This window comes from Chelonoidis abingdonii, chromosome 5 (genome assembly GCF_003597395.2).
Source record: "Chelonoidis abingdonii isolate Lonesome George chromosome 5, CheloAbing_2.0, whole genome shotgun sequence".
NCBI lineage: Eukaryota > Metazoa > Chordata > Testudines > Testudinidae > Chelonoidis > Chelonoidis abingdonii.
The window spans coordinates 31,548,167-31,567,951 of NC_133773.1; the positions used below are offsets into that span (position 1 = coordinate 31,548,167).

The 19,785-nt window shown below is 39.8% G+C and overlaps 1 protein-coding gene across 1 annotated transcript in view; it reads left to right on the forward strand.

Annotated features, from left to right (window-relative positions):
* Positions 1 to 19,785, forward strand: part of COL25A1 (collagen type XXV alpha 1 chain) — a 192,591-nt gene that overhangs the window by 133,078 nt on the left and 39,728 nt on the right. Inside the window, exons 21-29 of the mRNA XM_075066209.1 lie at positions 1,333 to 1,377; positions 5,789 to 5,833; positions 6,535 to 6,615; positions 8,839 to 8,901; positions 11,100 to 11,150; positions 11,477 to 11,503; positions 15,096 to 15,176; positions 16,833 to 16,868; positions 17,757 to 17,810. Of these exons, the coding sequence (XP_074922310.1) occupies positions 1,333 to 1,377; positions 5,789 to 5,833; positions 6,535 to 6,615; positions 8,839 to 8,901; positions 11,100 to 11,150; positions 11,477 to 11,503; positions 15,096 to 15,176; positions 16,833 to 16,868; positions 17,757 to 17,810 (483 nt within the window). The remainder of the gene's footprint in view (positions 1 to 1,332; positions 1,378 to 5,788; positions 5,834 to 6,534; positions 6,616 to 8,838; positions 8,902 to 11,099; positions 11,151 to 11,476; positions 11,504 to 15,095; positions 15,177 to 16,832; positions 16,869 to 17,756; positions 17,811 to 19,785) is intronic.

Below are 19,785 nucleotides of genomic sequence, written 5' to 3' on the forward strand. Positions count from 1 at the left end.
GCCCAATTCCTTTCCTATTGAATAATGACAAAACTCCATTGATATAAGTAGGACACAGATTAGATACATAAGGTTCTTAGTATAGCTGTCGCTATGCTCCACCTGCCAGAAGGCCAGATCCTTCATTTGCTCTGTTCTCAAATCTCTCATTCATTTAAATGGGCGTTCTGAGTGTGCAAGAAGTGCAGGATTGGGCACCAGGTCACTTTCTGTTGTCAGCCTTATTTTTCAGGGTAGACTGTTGAATTATTTTAAATCATATTGGGTGAAAACTTTACATAGGAGTTCGCATTTCCCCCCCTAAGAAGTAGCCTATTTCAGTTTATAAGCAGGAATAAAAGAGAGGGATTTAGTGTGGGGATTTCTCCTTCTCTTTCTTATCAAACACTGTTAAAAGAATTTGTTATACGAAATACTGAAATTTTGCCAGTATCTACAGCTCACATCCTGCAAAGTGCTGAGTATTTTCTATGCCCTGCACTCACTGACTCCCACTGGAGGTTTATACACATTGGGCCAGAGTTTGATTTCACTGGAAACTTAGGGGACTCAGTGTGTCCTAGGACGCACTTAGAATTTTGCAGAATTAGACTCCAAAGGAGCTGTAGATTTGATCAAATTAATTTATTCCCTTTTTTGTTTAATTGTTTATCTCTAACATTTTCATTAGGTCTGCTTTTGCCATCTTTGTAAATGTTGTTATAACAGTGATGGAATTTGTTGTTTTTAATGCATCCCCCCTATTGTGCAGCGTTCAGAACAGTAAGCAATCTTATAGGCTGTTTCTGCTACAGTTGCTAGACAAAAGGGGATAAGTCAGTGATTCATGACCTCACCCCACAAAATACTGCTTATGCTCAAAGACTCTCAGCAACTTTCAGGAGATAATCAGTACCTTGTAGCAATAGGCACTGAGGAACTGATCCCAGGTGCACTGCAGTCAGTTGGAGTTTGTCCATTAACTTCAGTAGGTCCTGATGCCAGCTTTACGTTTTTCGTACTCTGAGATTCAGTCTTGTTCCCACTGAAATCAATGGAAGCTTTGCCATTGCCATCAATGGGAGCAGCAGCCCCTTCATCAGTTCAAAACCATAATCATGCAATTTATTTTAACACAGAATTTTGTGATTCCATATTGTCTGTTGAGAGTTGTCATAAATTAACCACCTGTTTGTAGCTGGTGTTGGTTCTTCCCTGTGTTAATATAAAGTTTTCTTAGAAAGACTGGTTGTGTTATTAACAATGGTGAAGTTCACACTTCAGTATATCCGATATGTTCTGCAAGAACTTAGATGGTTTAAAGCTAACAGATTTATCTGTTTCTGTGTCTAGGGTCCACCAGGGCCACCCGGACCTCAAGGAGCACAAGGCCCAAAGGTGATCTTTCTTAGATGACACATCCTCTTTTAAAAGTCTAGGAATTCACTACCAGAGCTGGGTGAAAATCTTTTGGCTTAAATTTTTTTCTGGTGAAAAATGTAGATTGGATGACACTGAAACATTTTGAAAATTCATGTTGATTTTACTAAATTGTTTTGATCAGAAAAGAAACTAAACAAAATTCTATAAAAAATGAAATGTTTCATTATGAGCTTTTCTAAATGAAATGTTTCAGTTTTTTTTATTCAAATTACTTTTCCTCTCAACATTTCATTTAATTTTTTGAATGAAAAAAATACTCAAAAATGATACAAAATATTTTATTTAACCCAAAATGATTTTTTCCAATTTTTCAAAATTGCCAGTGAACCAAAAAATGTTTTATGTACAGTCGTATTTTCTGTATTTTATTTGCTTACATATGTGGTTCATTTACATGTACAATATACTGTATAGAAGAGTATGTACACTTGAAATATTACATGATGGGACTTATAATATGCATCTTAATTAGTATAAAATGTTTATTTCAATATATGTACAGTTTTGGTTGGGTGTTGTGCATGAATGCCCAATAAAAAATCACCTATGCTCAGCCGATGTGGTGCAGAGTTGGTGTTCCATCCCAAATCTTCATTGAGGTTGCTCTGTAGGCCTTCTGCTGTGTAGGAGGGTCCCAAGGTATGGCCTAGTGGTCAGGGAGGGTGATTCATGTATTTATTTGAAGTAGCTACTTCACCAGACAATGGCTCCCATACACATAGCAACATCCAGATTGTTCACACTCTTGACTGGCAGGAATAATCTGCACTGGGGGCTGTACATGGAAGTGCTTGCCAAAATTTGGAGACAGATTAATGCAGGTTTTATATCATATATATACAACAGAAAGAGAAAAACACTGCATCCTATAGCACACTATACTGCTGTTCCAAAAAGGAACAGCATATTCTACTCCCCTGACTTGCCACCAAGATCAATATGTGCACAGAGCAGCAGAGAATCCTGTGGCACCTTATAGACTAACAGACGTTTTAGAGCGTGAGCTTTCGTGGGTGAATACCCACTTCGTCAGACTCAGGTAGTGGAAATTTCCAGGGGTAGGTATATATATGCTAGCAAGCAAGCTAGAGATAACGAGGTTAGTTCAGTCAGGGAGGGTGAGGCCCTGTTCTAGCAGTAGAGGTGTGAAAACCAAGGGAGGAGAAACTGGTTCTGTAATTGGCAAGCCATTCACAGTCTTTGTTGAGTCCAGAGCTGATAGTGTCAAATTTGCAAATGAACTGAAGCTCAGCAGTTTCTCTTTGAAGTCTGGTCCTGAAGTTTTTTTGCTGCAGGATAGCCACCTTAAGGTCTGCTATAGTGTGGCCAGGGAGGTTGAAGTGCTCTCCTACAGGTTTTTGTATATTGCCATTCCTGATATCTGATTTGTGTCCATTTATCCTTTTCCGTAGTGACTGTCCAGTTTGGCCGATGTACATAGCAGAGGGGCATTGCTGGCATATGATGGCGTATATTACATTGGTGGACGTGCAGGTGAATGAACCAGTGATGGTATGGCTGATCTGGTTAGGTCCTGTGATGGTGTCGCTGGTGTAGATATGTGGGCAGAGTTGGCATCGAGGTTTGTTGCATGGATTGGTTCCTGAGCTAGAGTTACTATGGTACGGTGTGCAGTTGCTGGTGAGAATACGTTTCAGGTTGGCAGGTTGTCTGTGGGCAAGGATTGGCCTGCCACCCAAGACCCGTGAAAGTGTGGGATCATTGTCCAGGATGGGTTGTAGATCCCTGATGATGCGTTGGAGGGGTTTTAGCTGGGGGCTGTATGTGATGGCCAGTGGAGTCCTGTTGGTTTCTTTCTTGGGTTTGTCTTGCAGTAGGAGGCTTCTGGGTACACGTCTGGCTCTGTTGATCTGTTTCCTAATTTCCTCGTGCGGGTATTGTAGATTAGAGAATGCTTGGTGGAGATTTTGTAGGTGTTGGTCTCTGTCTGAGGGGTTAGAGCAGATGCGGTTGTACCTCAGTGCTTGGCTGTAGACAATGGATCGTGTGATGTGCCCGGGATGGAAGCTGGAGGCATGAAGGTAGGCATAGCGGTCGGTAGGTTTTCGATATAGGGTGGTGTTAATGTGACCATCACTTATTTGCACCGTGGTGTCTAGAAAGTGGACCTCCCGTGTAGATTGGTCCAGGCTGAGGTTGATGGTGGGGTGGAAGTTGTTGAAATCGTGGTGGAATTTTTCTAGAGTCTCCTTCCCATGGGTCCAGATGATGAAGATGTCATCAATGTAGCGTAGGTAGAGAAGGGGCGTGAGTGGACGAGAGCTGAGGAAGCGTTGTTCCAGGTCAGCCATAAAAATATTGGCGTATTGTGGGGCCATGCGGGTGCCCATAGCAGTGCCACTGATCTGGAGGTATATATTGTCATCAAACTTGAAATAGTTGTGTGTGAGTATAAAGGCACAGAGCTCAGCAGCCAGTTGTGCTGTGGCATCATCAGGGATACTGTTCCTAACAGCTTGTATTCCATCTGTGTGTGGGATGTTTGTGTAGAGAGCCTCTACATCCATGGTGGCTAGGATGGTGTTTTCTGGGAGGTGACCAATGCATTGTAGTTTCCTCAGGAAATCGGTGGTGTCGCGGAGATAGCTGGGAGTGCTGGTGGCATAGGGTCTGAGTAGAGAAACACGGCTATCCCTCTGATATGTGCACAGAGCGCAAGGAGACTGGCTACAACCCCAAGCCAATTGGTCCCATCTCTTTGGTGCTGTGGAGCGCCATCAAGCCAACACCATATATGTCATTCAAGACAACTAAGACCATATTCTGCCTTGTATTTGCAGGAATATGCAAGAGTGGAGGAAGTTCCCTCTTCCACTCCAGTAAACCCACACAAAATGGAATAGAGTCTAGCTGTCTGTTTCTCTGTCATATAAAAGCTGTCTTATTAGATAATATTTATTAATTGCAATTAAAAATCTGGTTAAGTTCTAATATATATATATATAATATATATATGTCTCTATATTTTCTGTATAATGATGCACACATTTAAGTGCAGCATATAGGAGATGTATGCTATGCATTTTCCAAATGGGGCTCTGTTTATACAATCTAAATCATGAATTGCTTACACTTACAAAGAGGTTTTTTTAAAGCAGGATATGTTGAGTGAATAATGGATCCTCCCTAAGCTGGTGTAGGATAGCTAACTGATTAATTAAGAGATAATTATCATAGTTCTTAAAAACTTATCAGAAAATGTATCCTCCAGGAAATCCTGTTTTGTTAGCAGCTAACTTTCTCTTAGTGATTATGAGTTCTCATGAAGAGCAAACACTCTCTTGTGCTGCTCACACTGGAAACAATGCAATTTAGTTTAAATTTATGATGCATCACATCCCATGATATCATGGGAAAATGCATCACTTTTGGTTTATCAAAAATTGTTCTTGCATTTAAAGGTTTTTCACCAATTGCCAGTACAGATGTAAGTGAGTCAGTGCAAGCATCTGTGAGAAAATACTGTCTTTCTGTTTTTCCCAAGCTGGTGAGGGACAATATATGTGAGGGCATAGAAAGACATTTCAGTAGGATCTGTGTAGCCTACAGAGTCTCTGCAGCTCCCAGTCAGGGGTAGGTTTCTGAAACTCTGGGGCTGCAGATACGGAAGTTTACCCCTTGTCGAAGAGGATACTTTCCTGCTCAGAAATAGCCAAGGTAAAGCAGAATTCAGCCTTACAGAGGTTGGAACCAAAGGTCCCACCCTTACTCCCCTATATATCATCTCCTCCCTTGGGAATGACATTCAGGGCATCCTCCCACATTCTAGTGGGGCAGGGAGGCTCTTCCCTGATTGACTGACATAATCAAATTAGCCAGGCAAGAAAATGTAAAGGATCTGAGTGGTCCATCTTTATTCATCCAGGCTGTCAGCAACACTGTTGAGCATCCTAAACCACTGACCATAGGCTTAATCGTATGTTCATTGACGTCAGTGACAAACTCCCATATGACTTTAATGGTGCAGAGTGGGTGTTTTTTGGGAGGATGGTGGCATTTTTCTCCTGTGTAAGTCAGCCAGCGTGCAGTCAATGTATACCCCTTTCTGGGCCTTACGCAATCTAGATGGCAATGTATCTGCCCTACTAGCAGGACCCATTGTAAGTATTCTGTGTACATAGATACTGTAGCAGATAAACTTCCACAACATGTTTCACAAGATGATGTCTCTCTCCTATTCTCTGCAGTATAATATACGTCTGCGTCATTCATTGTGCTGTTGTGCACAGCTAAGGTGTGGGGTTGGGGGTGTTACTGACCAACATAATTTACTTAGCATAACATAATCTCACCAATAATTGGAGTAATAAGGGAAGATAACACAATTCCACCTAATGTTTTACAGGGTGAACCAGGATCCCAAGGAACTCCAGGAGCTGAAGGGGAGCAGGTACACCATGAGTACATCACCAAGGGCCAGACCCTATGAATTATGGCTTTTTTTAGAAATAATGTCACTGTACATTATGGAAGGGGTGGACTTAGAATTCATAATTACATGACATGGCCAGGGCCGGTGCAAGGATGTTTCATGCCCTAGGCGAAACTTGCACCTTGCACCCATCCAGCCCTGCAGCAGCACCTTGCAGCAGATCCCCACCCCAGCTCACCCCTGCTCCGTGCACAAGCACCCCGAGCACACCATTGCTGCTTCACTTCTCCTGCCTCCCAGGCTTGCGGCGCCTAAGCTGATTGGCGCTGCAAGCCTGGGAGCTGGGAGAAGTGAAGCAGCTCACCCCTGCCCTGCCTCCTCCCCGAGCACGCCGTGGCTGCTTAAGTAAATGCTGGCAGCGACCGGGGCAGCCAAAAATTCGGCCGCCCCGGTCACTGCCGAAGAAAATGGCACCCCCCAAATCCCAGTGCCCTAGGTGACCGCCTAAGTCGCCTAAATGGTTGCACCGGCCCTGGACATGGCCATACATGACACATTATGTGATCACATACTATGCAGTGCGTGATGTGATAATAAAGTCATATCTATCAGAGGCAAAAAGTAACTGTTTGACCAGTTTATCCTTGAACAAATCTAGGATTTTATTGATGTGTGGGCATTGTACAAGTCATTTTCATGACAAAGATATGATTTTTCAGGGTCCTAAAGGCTCAAAGGGGGACGTGGGTGAGTCTGGCATGCCAGGAGAAAAGGGAGGAATTGGACTCCCAGGTTTACCAGTAAGTATGCAAAATAAATTTAATTTAGCTGAAAGCTAATTTGGGTTTTTAACTTATATCTTTCACATGTGGTCATTCTTAAGTGTTTGTAAGTTTCAGAAGTAGCAGAAAACATAAAATGAAAGTGTTAGTTGTTCCATTTCTAGTGTAGGAGGAGGCATGAATGATAGACCAAAAGGTTGTTTGCCTGAACTTTTCATTCTATTTATGGACAAATAAAATCCCATTCTGGAAAGATGCAGATTAACTGGTATGGTGAACAAATTTATTTGTCCAGTATAAGAGTCAGCAATCACAGCAATGCTTTGACAAAAATAAATGTGGTAACATTCAGAAGAAATTAGCTGCCTGATTACACAAGAAAGAGAGAGATCTTGATACCTGGAATCTCAGTGGCTGACTCATATTTTTGAAGGACAGAAATTTCATAAACACTTATGAAAAGTCTATTTTTTGTATCTATAGAAGGATTTTATATCTGTATAATATCTATATAATATATACTATCTATATTTGTGGTGTGGTGCATGAATGTATATATATACATATTGATACTAGGGCTGTCAAGTGAATAAAAAAATTAATCGCGATTAATCGCACAGTTAATCGTACTGTTAAACAATAATAGAATAATGCTGCCCTCTTCATGTGTCCCTCCATCCTTCTACCACAATTCCAAGGGACGTGCGTCCATGCTGATGACAGGTTCTGCTCGATAACATTCCAAAGCAGTATGAACCGACACAGATCAGATTGTGCAAGGCACTTCAGATTCTTAAAGCTTGGGTCGGTTAGAAATCTCACATTGGTACCTTCTTTGCATTTTGCGAAATCTACAGTGAAAATGTTCTTAAAATGAACATGTGCTGGGTCATCATCTGAGACTGCTCTAACATGAAATATACGGCAGATGTGGGTAAAACAGAGCTAGAGACATACAGTTCTCCCCCAAGGAGTTCAATGACAAATTTAATTAGTGCATTATTTTTTAATGAGTGTCATCAGCATGGAAACGTGTCCTCTGGAATGGTGGCCGAAGCATGAAGGGCCATATGATTGTTTTGCGTATCTGGCATGTAAATACCTTGCAATACCAGCTACAAAAGTGCCGTGCAAATGCATGTTCTCACTTTCTGGTGACATTTTAAATAAGAAGAGGGCAGTCTTATCTACTGTAAATGTAAACAAACTTGTTTGTCTTAGCGATTGGCCGAACAAGAAGTAGGACTGAGTGGACTTGTAGGCTTTGAAGTTTTACATTGTTTTGTTTTTGAGTGCAGTTATGTAACAAAAAAAATTTACATTTGTAAGTTTTGCTTCCACAACAAAGAGATTGCACTATGGTACTTGTATGAGGTGAATTGAAAAATACTATTTTATGATTTTTACAGTGCAAATATTTGTAATAAAAAATAATATACACTTTGATTTCAGTTGCAACACAGAATACTATATATGAAAATGTAGAAAAACATTCAAAGTATTTAATAATTTTTATTGATATTCTGTTGTTTAACAGTGCAATTAAAACTGCGATTAATCGCAATTAATTTTTTATCTCAATTTTTTGAGTTAATCATGTTAGTTAACTGCAATTAATCAACAGCCCTAATAGATACATGTATGCATAGTGTGAGTGTGTATATATACGTGCACACACACTCACGTGCACAATGTATAATGAAATCAGTATGATTACAATAGAAAGACCTTTTAATAAACTCCTTGCTGTCTGCTCTATCTATATTTTTAACCATGCATGTTAAAATTAATATTTGTAATTGTTTGATAGTCTAGTGCTTAGTGGCGATTATCATGGGTTTTTGCAATAAGCATACATTTATAATTCATGGTGTCAAGTATGAAAGTCATGACAGTTAGAGATACAATTCCGTTATAAGCAAAACTTTTATTATGAAAAGCATAATAATAATAATAATTGGAGATGTACCAATCTCCTAGAACTGGAAGGGACTGTGAAAGATCATTGAGTCCAGCCCCCTCCCTTCACTAGCAGGACCAAGTACTGGTTTATGCCCCAGATCCCTAAGTGGCCCCCTTATGGATTGAACTCACAACCCTGGGTTTAACAGGCCAATGCTCAAACCACTGAGCTATCCCCCCCCCATAAATATTTAATTACAAAAATGTTCTTTTCTCTAGAGTGAATTCAACTGTTAAGACAGAAATTGTTTAATAACTCTTTTTATAATGATTTTGTAGGGAGCCAATGGTATGAAAGGAGAAAAAGGAGATGTTGGTTTGCCTGGTCCTCAAGGTCCTTCTGTAAGTCTTGCCATGCTGTTGTGATGTGCTCATTATTGTAGCAGTGGTTCTCCATCTTTTCATTCTGAGGGACACTTCATATGAGAGAAAGAGGGACCTTCACGGATGACTCCTCCTACCAACCCCCACAGTTTCCTAATTTGGGGTTTTTTAAATGTTTCACTCTGTGATCAACCAGGGTGGGCAAGGGAAACCACTGATGGACAGTAATTTGAGAATCATTAGTCTATACAGACTTCTGGAAAGCAGGTCACTAGTTTACTAATTTAGCCCTATACTATGTTTTAAAAGCTATGTAAGATTCCAGATCCTTACATAAGTCATTGACAAAACTCCCATTGGCTTACCTGAGAATAGGAAGCATCCCTTCTTGTGTTGAATCATAGAGAGATAAGACAGAGAGATAAGATTAATGGGAATTTCCTGTCTCAGCAATCTGTTTATCTATTTGTCAGCCTTGTACAGTAAGTATCTCAGAGGGATGGATGAGAAGCAGATCTCCAAAGGGCTATAATGATGGTAGGCCCCAATCCAAAGCCTACTAAAGTCAAATGAAGGACATCTTTTGATTTGGTTGAGCATTTGATTTGATTGGTCCTTAATGACTTCAGGCCTGTTCTTGGAAATATTTATATGTGGGTGCATCTTTACTGCATGAATAGTCCCATGGAAATATTCAGAATTACTCACATGAGTAAGTGTTTGCATTATCAGACATGCATGTGGCTTCATGTAAATGTCTTCAAAACATTTTACAAATGTAAATAAAAACCTCATGCAAGGCTCTTGTGATATAAGTAAGTATCATTAGCTCAATATTATAGATCATGAAACTGAAGCAAAGAGGTCAAGCATCTTGCCGAAGACAACAGGCAGTCAATGTTAGAGCTAGGATAAGAATTCAAGAGTTGCTGGCTCCCTGTCCCGGCATTTCTAGATCCCATTTCTCACTACGGAGCACAAATGTCTCAATCTAGCTCTGAAGGGAAAATCAATTTGTTACTTTCCAACATTGTGTGTGTGTGTGTGTGGAACTCAAAGATCTCAGCACATACTTGCTGAATTTCTTAGCAGTGTTTTTGTAAAAGACTTATCCCCTAGAGAAAACAGCCATGGCAATTGACCTCATTTTCTTCTCCCATTGGAGGCTTCACCACTCCTCTCCACTCCCAGGAGATTCCCAACATCCATTATCAACCCTTCTCTCTTCATCCTATTTTATATTTTAAAACCTGCTTTGTTGACACTGCACTTAATCTCAGAGAATTGGCTAGAAAAGTCATTAATGCTGTATGTTAATCTCTAGAACTGGCTATGCTGCTCAGCAGCCCTGCTGGTAGCACAGTACTGCTGTCATAACTCACAATTCATAGCTATTTTGCATTGAGCCCAGTGTGAGAAGTGGTGTTAAGCATTATAAATACCAAAATGAAATTCTTCTTTCTGGGTTTGGTGGGATCAGTAAAGTAAACCAACATATAATGAGCACATGCTAATAACCTGATTACCTGTTGTAATGACTTCGTCATTGGGATTAAGCTTGAATATTTGTGCACGTAGTGCTTGTTGGGCTAAATCAAATAAAAATGGAGGAAGAGGGTAACCTAGACATGTCCCAAGACTTAAGGTAAATTGTTTTGTTTTATTTCCATTAATCAGGATTGGAAAGGAACCAGTGAATGGCATCACAGCATCCCTCACTATTCCTGTAAAATATAGATTGCAAGTACAGCAGGGAATACGTACCAGAAAATAAGAGTCAACAGCATTCCTACTCAGACAGGATTTGAGGACATTTACTACTAGCTAATGTTTTAAAGTTATCTTATGGTTTGAGTGGAGAACTGGGAGTCAGAAGACCCTGTATTCTGTTTGTAGCTCTGCATTTGATTTTGGTATCTCCTTGGGCGTGTAATTTTTTTCTCTCTGTGCCTCAGATACCCTGTCCATTAAGTGAGAATAATAGCCAAGTCTGAGAAGCTCTCCAAGTGCCAAGATAAAGATGCCATATATATGTGCATGTTATGTTGTTACTTTTTAAAGTGCTTTCCAGCAACTGCAGCACTCTGCAGTGTTCTTCATCTGAATGATGACAAATGATGTTAGCAGAAAGTTGAGGAGAAAGAGTCTGACGTCCTGTATTTACAAGGGAGATTCTTTTCACTACATGAGCTAATAACATCATTTCCTATACGTAGATCATAGGACCCCCAGGACCGCCAGGGCCACATGGGTCGCCAGGCCCTATGGTAAGTCTTTCTTTCCCTATCCTCATTGTAATGTTTGCTTAATAAAAGTGCTATGAAAGAACATGACTAGTAGAGATGGGCCCAAGCCATGGATTTTGGATCTGTATTTGGATCTTAACCCAAAGTTCTTGGGAAGTGAGGAAATTAATTTTGGGTATAAATGTGTCTCCCCATTTTGTTCCCCCAATGAGGTACTTAGAGGTGCAACTACTTTATATTGGCACTTGCAATTTATTTTCTGAAAACAAAATTGCCAGTGCAACTTGTACCTAGAAAAGGCAACAAACCTTTATTTTCTTCATTAAAGATGGAAACTTTATTTTCAGGGACCCCATGGACTGCCTGGCCCAAAGGTAAATGAATAATTGCCTGGATTCTTTAAATCTGTAATGTGCCATGCTTTGTTCTTTGTTAACCATAGTGAAGCATGCATCTATGTTGTGTCCTTTGTCTCATTTATTTGTTAAATATTTCTGATACTCTTAAGCCTTTAGGCAGATACTTAAAGTAAAAATTAAAGGATTTTTTTAATTATATTGATTTATGATCATTGCTTGTGTGTGTTTCATACGAGCATAAATTGGACTAGATTTTTATAATGATGATTGTGAACTGGTATTAAAATTACCCAGCCTCCTATTTGCTGGTGAGAGTTTCATGCTTTGCAATTGCCTTAAATTATACTTTAGAATACAGAGGATGAGTGTGTTGTACATGGAGGAGGTGAAGTCAAATAAACTCGTTTCCAGATATGTCTCTTTTCCTTTTGCTCTGCTCTCTCTCTCCCATCTCCTATGCCTTCCAACACAAGTTCACCTCACTTCCCAAAATCCCCACCAGGAGTCCCACCCCAGCTTCAGTATATATCTTGGTGCTTCTGGAAACACTCCCTCATCCCTAGCATAGCATGTGCGCATGACACACACTCCAGAAGCCCTGTAAAAGTCTTAGACGACAGCCAGTTTCCTGAAAACATGGATGATTTTGGAAAGGTTAAAGGAAACCAGGATTTAATTTGTATTTTAATTAAATTAACACATTAATTAAAAAATTTAGTATCACACTTGAGCATAATGAATCCTGTAACAACCATTTTAATCATTACATTTGTCTTTTCATATTCAGCTTTCTAAAAAATGGATTTTTTTGGTTTTGAGGTATGGGGGATGAGACAGAAATATCTCTTTTTAAAGGTTTGAGCCACAGTTAGACTATGTCAAACTTTGCCTGGCATTGGAGGCTTGGGTCAGGAATGATCTTCTGAAATCAGTTCTATTTAGGGCTGTCAAGCAATTAAAAAATTAATTGTGATCAATCACCTGATTAAAAAAAATATTGTGATTAATCATGCAATTAATCGCCCTGTTAAACAATAATAACATACCATTTATTTAAATATTTTGGATGTTTTCTACATTTTCAAATATTTTAATTTCAGTTATAACACAGAATACAAAGTGTACAGAACTCACTTCATATTTATTTTTGATTACAAGTATTTGCACTGTGAAAAAACAAAAGAAATAGTATTTTTCAATTCATCTCATACAAGTACTGTAGTGCAATCTCCTTATCATGAAAGTTGAACTTACAGATGTAGAATTATGTACAAAAAACTGCATTCAAAAATAAAAAAATGTAAAATTTTATTGCCTTAAAGTCCATTCAGTCCTACTTCTTGTTCAGCCAATCGCTCAAACAAACAAGTTTGTTTACATTTGCAGGAGATAATGCTGCTCACTTCTTGTTTACAGTGTCACCTGAAAGTGAGAACAGGTGTTCCTGTGGCACTGTTGTAGCTGACATCACAAGATATTTATGTACCAGATGTGCTAAAGATTCATATGTCCCTTCATCCTTCAACCACCATTCCAAGGAACATGCGTCCATCCTGTTGATGAATTCTGCTCGATAACAGTCCAAAGCCGTGCAGACCGATGCATGGTCATTTTCATTATCTGAGTCGGATGCCACCAGCTGAAGGTTGATTTTCTTTTTTGGTGGTTTGGGTTCTATAGTTTCCACATGGGAGTGTTGCTCCTTTAAGACTTCTGAAAGCATGCTCCACACCTCGTCCCTCTCAGATTTTGGAAGGCACTTCAAATTCTTAAACCTTGGGTCGAGTGCTGTACCTATCTTTAGAAATCTCACATTAGTACCTTCTTTGCATTTTGTCAAATCCGCAGTGAAAGTGGCCTTAAAACGAACAACATGCTGGGTCATCATCTGAGACTGCTGTAACATGAAATATATGGCAGAATGTGAGTAAAACAGAGCAGGGAACATGCAATTCTCCCCCAAGGAGTTGAGTCACAAATGTAATTAACGCATTCTTTTTTAACGAGCGTCATCAGCATGGAAGCATGTCCTCTGGAATGGTGGCCAAAGCATTTTAGGATTGGGTGGCCTTGTAGACTCTGAAGTTTTACATTGTTTTGTTTTCGGGTGCAATTATGTAAAAAAAAAAAAAAAAAAATCTACATTTTTAAATTTCACCCTCAGGACAAAGAGATTGCACTACATTACTTGTATGAGATGGATTGAGAAATACAATTTCTTTTATCGTTCTTACCATGCATATATTTGTAATCCAACATAATATATACTTTTATTTCAATTACAACACAGAATACAATATATATAAAAATGTAGAAGAATATCCAAAATATTTAACAAATTTTAATTGGTATTCTATTGTTTAAAAGTGCAATTAAAACTGTGATTAATTGCAATTAATTTGTTTAAGTTAATCATGTAAGTTAACTGTGATTAATTGACAGCCCTAGTTCTATCCCATTTTAGCATCAGACCTGTCTTACCTCAGACTTTTGACCTCAGAGTCAGGTTTTTTGTGGGATTTCTGCTTCCAAAATGTCAGGAAAGGGACATAGCCCAGATATGTCTACTCAGGCTGGAAATTACAATTACAAAGGCAGGGTGTAAAGGAGATGTCACTGAAAGCAGAAGCATAGATTAAATTCTTTTATGGTTTGTTTGGGGTTTTCTGTAGCAAAGAGAAACCTTGGGAACTGGGCATAGGGAACAGTCTTTGGCATAGAGAAAATCCTGTGCATTTCTATTTCTCACTGGAAGTAGATATTGTTAGCTCCCTCAGTTGTCTATAGAGCCGCCATGCTGTGGTAGTTTTACATGGTGTGAAGATGTCTTCACACGTACCTTAGGTCCACCATTATTCATTTCTCAATTTTTAATACAGCGATGTTTATGTCACATCATAATCACAATCTTTCCACAATATCTTTTGTTCTACTATAAATACTGTACCTTTTTTGTGAGATCACTGAAGGATGGGCCCCCAAAATGCATTGTCCCATACAACACACTGCTCCTCTTAATTTTCCGTTGAACTGTGTACGCTTAAAGGTTTAAAGTATCTTTACATAAGACTGTGTTGCAAATTCCAGTTTGTCATTAGAAGAGAATGTACTTCCACACAAATTGCACCTTTCTGTAGATCTCACTGCAATTATCACTAATTTGAACAAAATGCAGTCTCTAATATTCTTGTCTAAGGTTTTTCTTTAGTTTGAATTATCAGCCTACAACAGAAACGTGTGGGCATAGAGGATACTCAAAAGAGGTAGGAAAATTACAGTTGACCCCACATCAGACAAATACTTCAATAATTATTTGGAAGTGGTTCAAGAAAGTCTTACACAGCAGAGTTCCTTGTATTATTTCAACTCACAATTGTATTTAAAATGACCGATCATTGTCTGTTGTATATTTTAGCACAGGTCAATACAATATCTCCATGTAAATTGGCAGTAAGCTGTGAATGCTGAATTAGTACCTTACGCTGAAAAGACCTTGCTGTTGTTTTGAACTGGAATTTGCAGCTACATCTAAGACTGGCTCTCTTCTGTCCCAGCTTAAATACCCATTGTAGCACCAAAAAATTGGCATTTATACTTTTACATTTAGGGTGAACCAGGGTTAAATGGTCTTAAAGGATTGAAGGGTGAACCAGGTCAAAAGGGTGACAGAGGGCCCCTTGGTCTTCCAGTAAGTAAAAAAAACTATTCCATTTCAGTGCAAATCACAGACTTTTCTCTCTTCTTTCAACCAACAACTCTGGTTTACTCAACAGCGTTTAGAAACCTCTATCATGTTGGAGCAGAACATCAGTCTTGTTTTGTTGTACCCAGAGTCTGTACCATTGTCCAAAGTCACATCCTGTAACACACAGTGCTGTCAGTTTCTTTTTGTCACGTGTCAATGGCCAGTGTTAATAGCCTCATGAGGATGCTGTCAGCCCCATTACATTAATCATGTTGTGATTTCAATGTTGTGTGGTGTTTGTTTTAAAAACGTGGTTTTATCAAACACGTTGTGTTTTAATTTGGATGTATCCTCAGTGATATTTCATTGAAGAACTGCTGCTAAACTGAGAAGTTTGCCTGAGTCTGGACTGAGTAAAATTTGAGTGAAGACCTTGGGAATTGGCTTCTAGAATTTTAAAACATTCTCCATTCAGCCAGAGATGCTGGATTTTTTTTTATTATTGTTATTATTTAACTTTTGCCTTGTACTGTTCAGAACAGTTTTCATTAAGGGTACTTGGCATAGATTGATCTTAAAGGGACACGACTGACTTAAAAATCACATTTCCATTTGAAAATTTTGTCCCAAGACACATCAGAGCTGAAAGTGATTAGAAGAAAAACAGTATATTTTAGTGTGTTTCCTTTGTGCATTTGACAGCACTTTGTGAAAAGTCAATTTAATTGTTTTCCACTTTATAGTCAATCTGTTTCCCCTGTTGTTGTGTGGGTCTTGCAATGATCAGAAAAAATCTGGTCAAAAGTTTTAAAAGATTTTCAGAGAGACTTTGAGGAATGTCACCTTTACCAAAAAGATTTTAGTTTCTGTCAGTGAAACTAACCATTTTCAAGTTGACACGGTCCCTTTGATAATCCAGCAAATAGTTCCCAGTACAACAGTCTTATGTTATTCACATAAAATCCACCAGAGGTCAGCCAGTCCCCAAGGATGGTAACCTGAATAGCCAAACCTGAAATGCATTATATGCACTTCCAGCCTGGAATTAGATTTATTGTTCATGAACATGCACTACAGTTGTATTTTGCTGGTGAAAACAGGAAACATCATTGTCTCTTGGGCTCTTGAAAATGAATTAAACCATTGTAATGGGGGCCAGGGTTTTGTTGGTGATGTAACACAATTTTCTTAAGCTTAAATACTTCTTATCAATGTTAAAATATGTATTTTAATTTCATTGCAAAGTAGAGTAGTCAGTATTGTCAGTATTTTATTCACATTAGACAACTTGCTAGTTAATTTATAAATTATTTGTATATTAAAGCACAAGAAACACCGTAATGTCTGATGTTTGTAATACTAATATATCTAGGGCCTCATTCTAATCTCAGGTACACTGTTGCAAATCAGGAGTAATTCCATCAGGTCTCTGGTGTTACATCAATTTAAAACCAGTGTAACTGAGATCAGAATCCGGCTCTTAATGTTGTATGTAATATTTTAACTAACATATTGTAATAATGTGATCCTCATTCCAGAACCCCGTAACAGCTTATATTCTGTGTTTAAGTTATGTTTCTTCATCAACACCACTTGCTAATCTCACATTCTTGTCATTCATGTTATACCCATCATCCATGCTTCCACCTAATCATACAGGGAGCATCTGGCTTAGACGGAAAGCCAGGACCCCGGGTGAGTCCCTTGCATTCCTATGTCATGCTTTGCTACTGAGTCTATGTGTTTCAAAGTGGTTCTATTTGCCTGGTTTATACGTGTGTCTTACATGGAATGAGGCAGAATTTATCAGGCAACTTACATGATGCTGAATCTGAAGAAAGTCTTGGTACAGCTTAGCACTGGGGGACAGGGAGTACCGTGCTCTGTAGATGGGGCTCCAAATCTTAAAAAAATCATTATTGGGTGAAATTTTGGTTGGAGCTGGCCTTGTTTATATAGCTTTACAGGAAAATCTGTTAAAATGGGACATGGCTCAGTGTATCTAAGTATATTCATCTTCTTTCTGAGCTTTATGTCCATCTTGGATTTACATTGGCCGTGGAAATTGTAGCTTTGTCACTGAGACTAGCTTTCAAGTCCCATGTAAGGAGAACTGCCATTTGAATTAAGCATGCTATATATCTTCCTTTTCCTGTCTTTTATTTGTACTTTTCCCTCTGACTTCAACAATGGAAACCATTCAATGCTTGGAACATCAATCCTGAGCTTAGAACGCAACAATAACAACAAAAGTTAAAAAAGCAGTGGTTTCACTGGTGCTTGTTCTACTTGGTAAGATTAGGCTTCCCTGTATAATCTGAAGCCCTGATGAGTTTTGTACTAACTTCACAAGACCAGGTAATATAGAATCTGTGAAGGTGGTGCAAAACTGCTACTAGTTGATCTTGAGCCTTCTGACATTTACCAGCATAATTAAGATTTGACAATCTCAGCCTATATTTTCAGCCAGTGGGAGTTGAACTAATCCTAAGGCAGTTCCTGACTAGAATAAACCTGCAGTTAAGAACTGCTAACAGATTTCAGGGCATTTGTTTTTCACTACTTGTTTGTTTAATCTTTTAGGGTATGGATGGCCCAGTCGGTCCACATGGCCCAGCAGGTCCTAAAGGAGATAGAGTAAGTACACATTATTTAGATGTTTCTCCATATTAAGAGAACATCATGGCAAAATGTAGTTCTAAAACTAATGACACACACAAATGGGTCAGACTTCCTAATATAGTTTAAAGTGCATTTTTAATCTGAAAACTGTAAAAATAGCACCTTCTTACTCATGTGATCTACTCTCTGAGTCTGTTCAGTCCTATGTGCTTAATTTAGTTATTCAAATAAGTTTTTATTGCTTTTCATTCCTGTTAGCCCTGCCCCACTCACAAAGATGAGAGGAAGGGAGCTGTATGCTAGTGTGGTAATAGCCTCCTGTCCCAGATCAGGACTTTAGCGTCCAAGACCTGGGTGCTTACCTGAAACTCCCCCAAGCTCACTACCAGCTTGGATATTCTCGCTGCCACCAGGTCAGGAATTTATAGGGCCTGACCCCCCTTTCCTCTCTCTGGTGTCCCCACCCTTCCTTTTGGGGGACACAGACCTGGACCCTGAGGTTCTCTCTCTCTCCTCCATCCCAGCTTCCCCCCTTTCCTGGGTTAGCCGGTGCACTGCTATACTTCACTCTTCATCACCGCAGATGGCATCTAGCTTCCCAGAGGTGGGCAGTTTGACGTGGTGGCCGCTCGGAACAGAGGATTCCCCTCCTTTTGTCCTGCGGCTTCGCCTGGGGACACTGGAAGGTGGAGACCGAGTTTTGGGCTCCCTCCCCTCTGCTCATAGGAAAAGAAATTTCCCCAGATTAAAGAAACTTGTGATGAGAGAAAAAAAAGAAAGGAAGTATAAAGCTCTGGCGATGGAGAATCATACGGTCTGACTTTAGAAATTATGTAAACGGTGTGATTTAAAGATGCGATTAACAGTCCAAAAATCACATGACATGTAATACACCAAAGCTGATATAGCTGAATTACTTGTTGTTTCCTGTTGTTCCAGGATGTTAGGAGAACTTTGAGATGAGATGGAGCTTGAGAAAGCTTGTCTACAGCCGGGACCCGAACGCTCAACTTGACTGTACAGAACAGCTTTTAGTAGCGCTTTAGCTTTGGTTATCCTTTGTTTTCACGACTTTTGGGGTAATATTTGGATTAAGAGGGAAGATGAAGGAACTTGCCTAGGCAGAAAAACAAAGACCCGAGTATCAAATTCCCGCCTGACTTTACAATGGCCAGTTCTCTGAGTGGTCTTCGGTCAGGTGTTTGTTCCTGTCGGGTAAAGACACTTACCTTACTTACTATCTTATTATGCACGCCCCAATCACCGCAGTAAAGTTTCGATGGGAAGCTGATATTTACCTGAGCTTTGAAACTAAGCAGGGAACGACAACATGCACATATAGATAATTAAGAAGGCTGCAGTAAGCTTCAACTCGTCGAGAAAGCACTTCGGCAGCATGGGTCAGTTTGTAGTGGAACGTTGTCCAAATGATGACGTAGCTTTTCCAGGGACGGTAAATGGCTTAGATTTCTTTCGATGACTGACCAGTATGGAGGCCCCTTACCCTGGCGACAAATGTCGTTAGAGGCTGGTCACTGCGTTAGCTGTGGTGTTACCTAGCGCCAATTGTTTGGATTATGGGTTTAGCAAGTTCACGAAGTTCAGTCGTAACTGGTGCTTTCCTGGGTGGTCTTGTCGGAAAGGCCGTATCCACGGGTATTGCTTGCTGAGTGGGACTTGAATGCTCATGGGTGAGTGGCTGGAGGGGCCATTTGATGATTCTTGAGGCTTTCCATTGTTTGGCCACCTCGCAAGACGGGATGATGGGAATTCTTGCTCATGCCGCTCCGTAGAGGAGTTTCCGCAACGGGTGGCGTGTTGCGTGGCGTGGGAGGCCGAGAAGATTTCCTTGTATAAAGATCGGTTGGTCGTATAACACCGGAGTCGATCGCGAGAGGTGGAGGCGGTGGGTTGCTCGTGCGCGCCCGCCCAGATGTCTAGGCTGTTGTCATCTGCTTCCTGCTGCAGTCTGGAACTGTGGCCTGAAGTG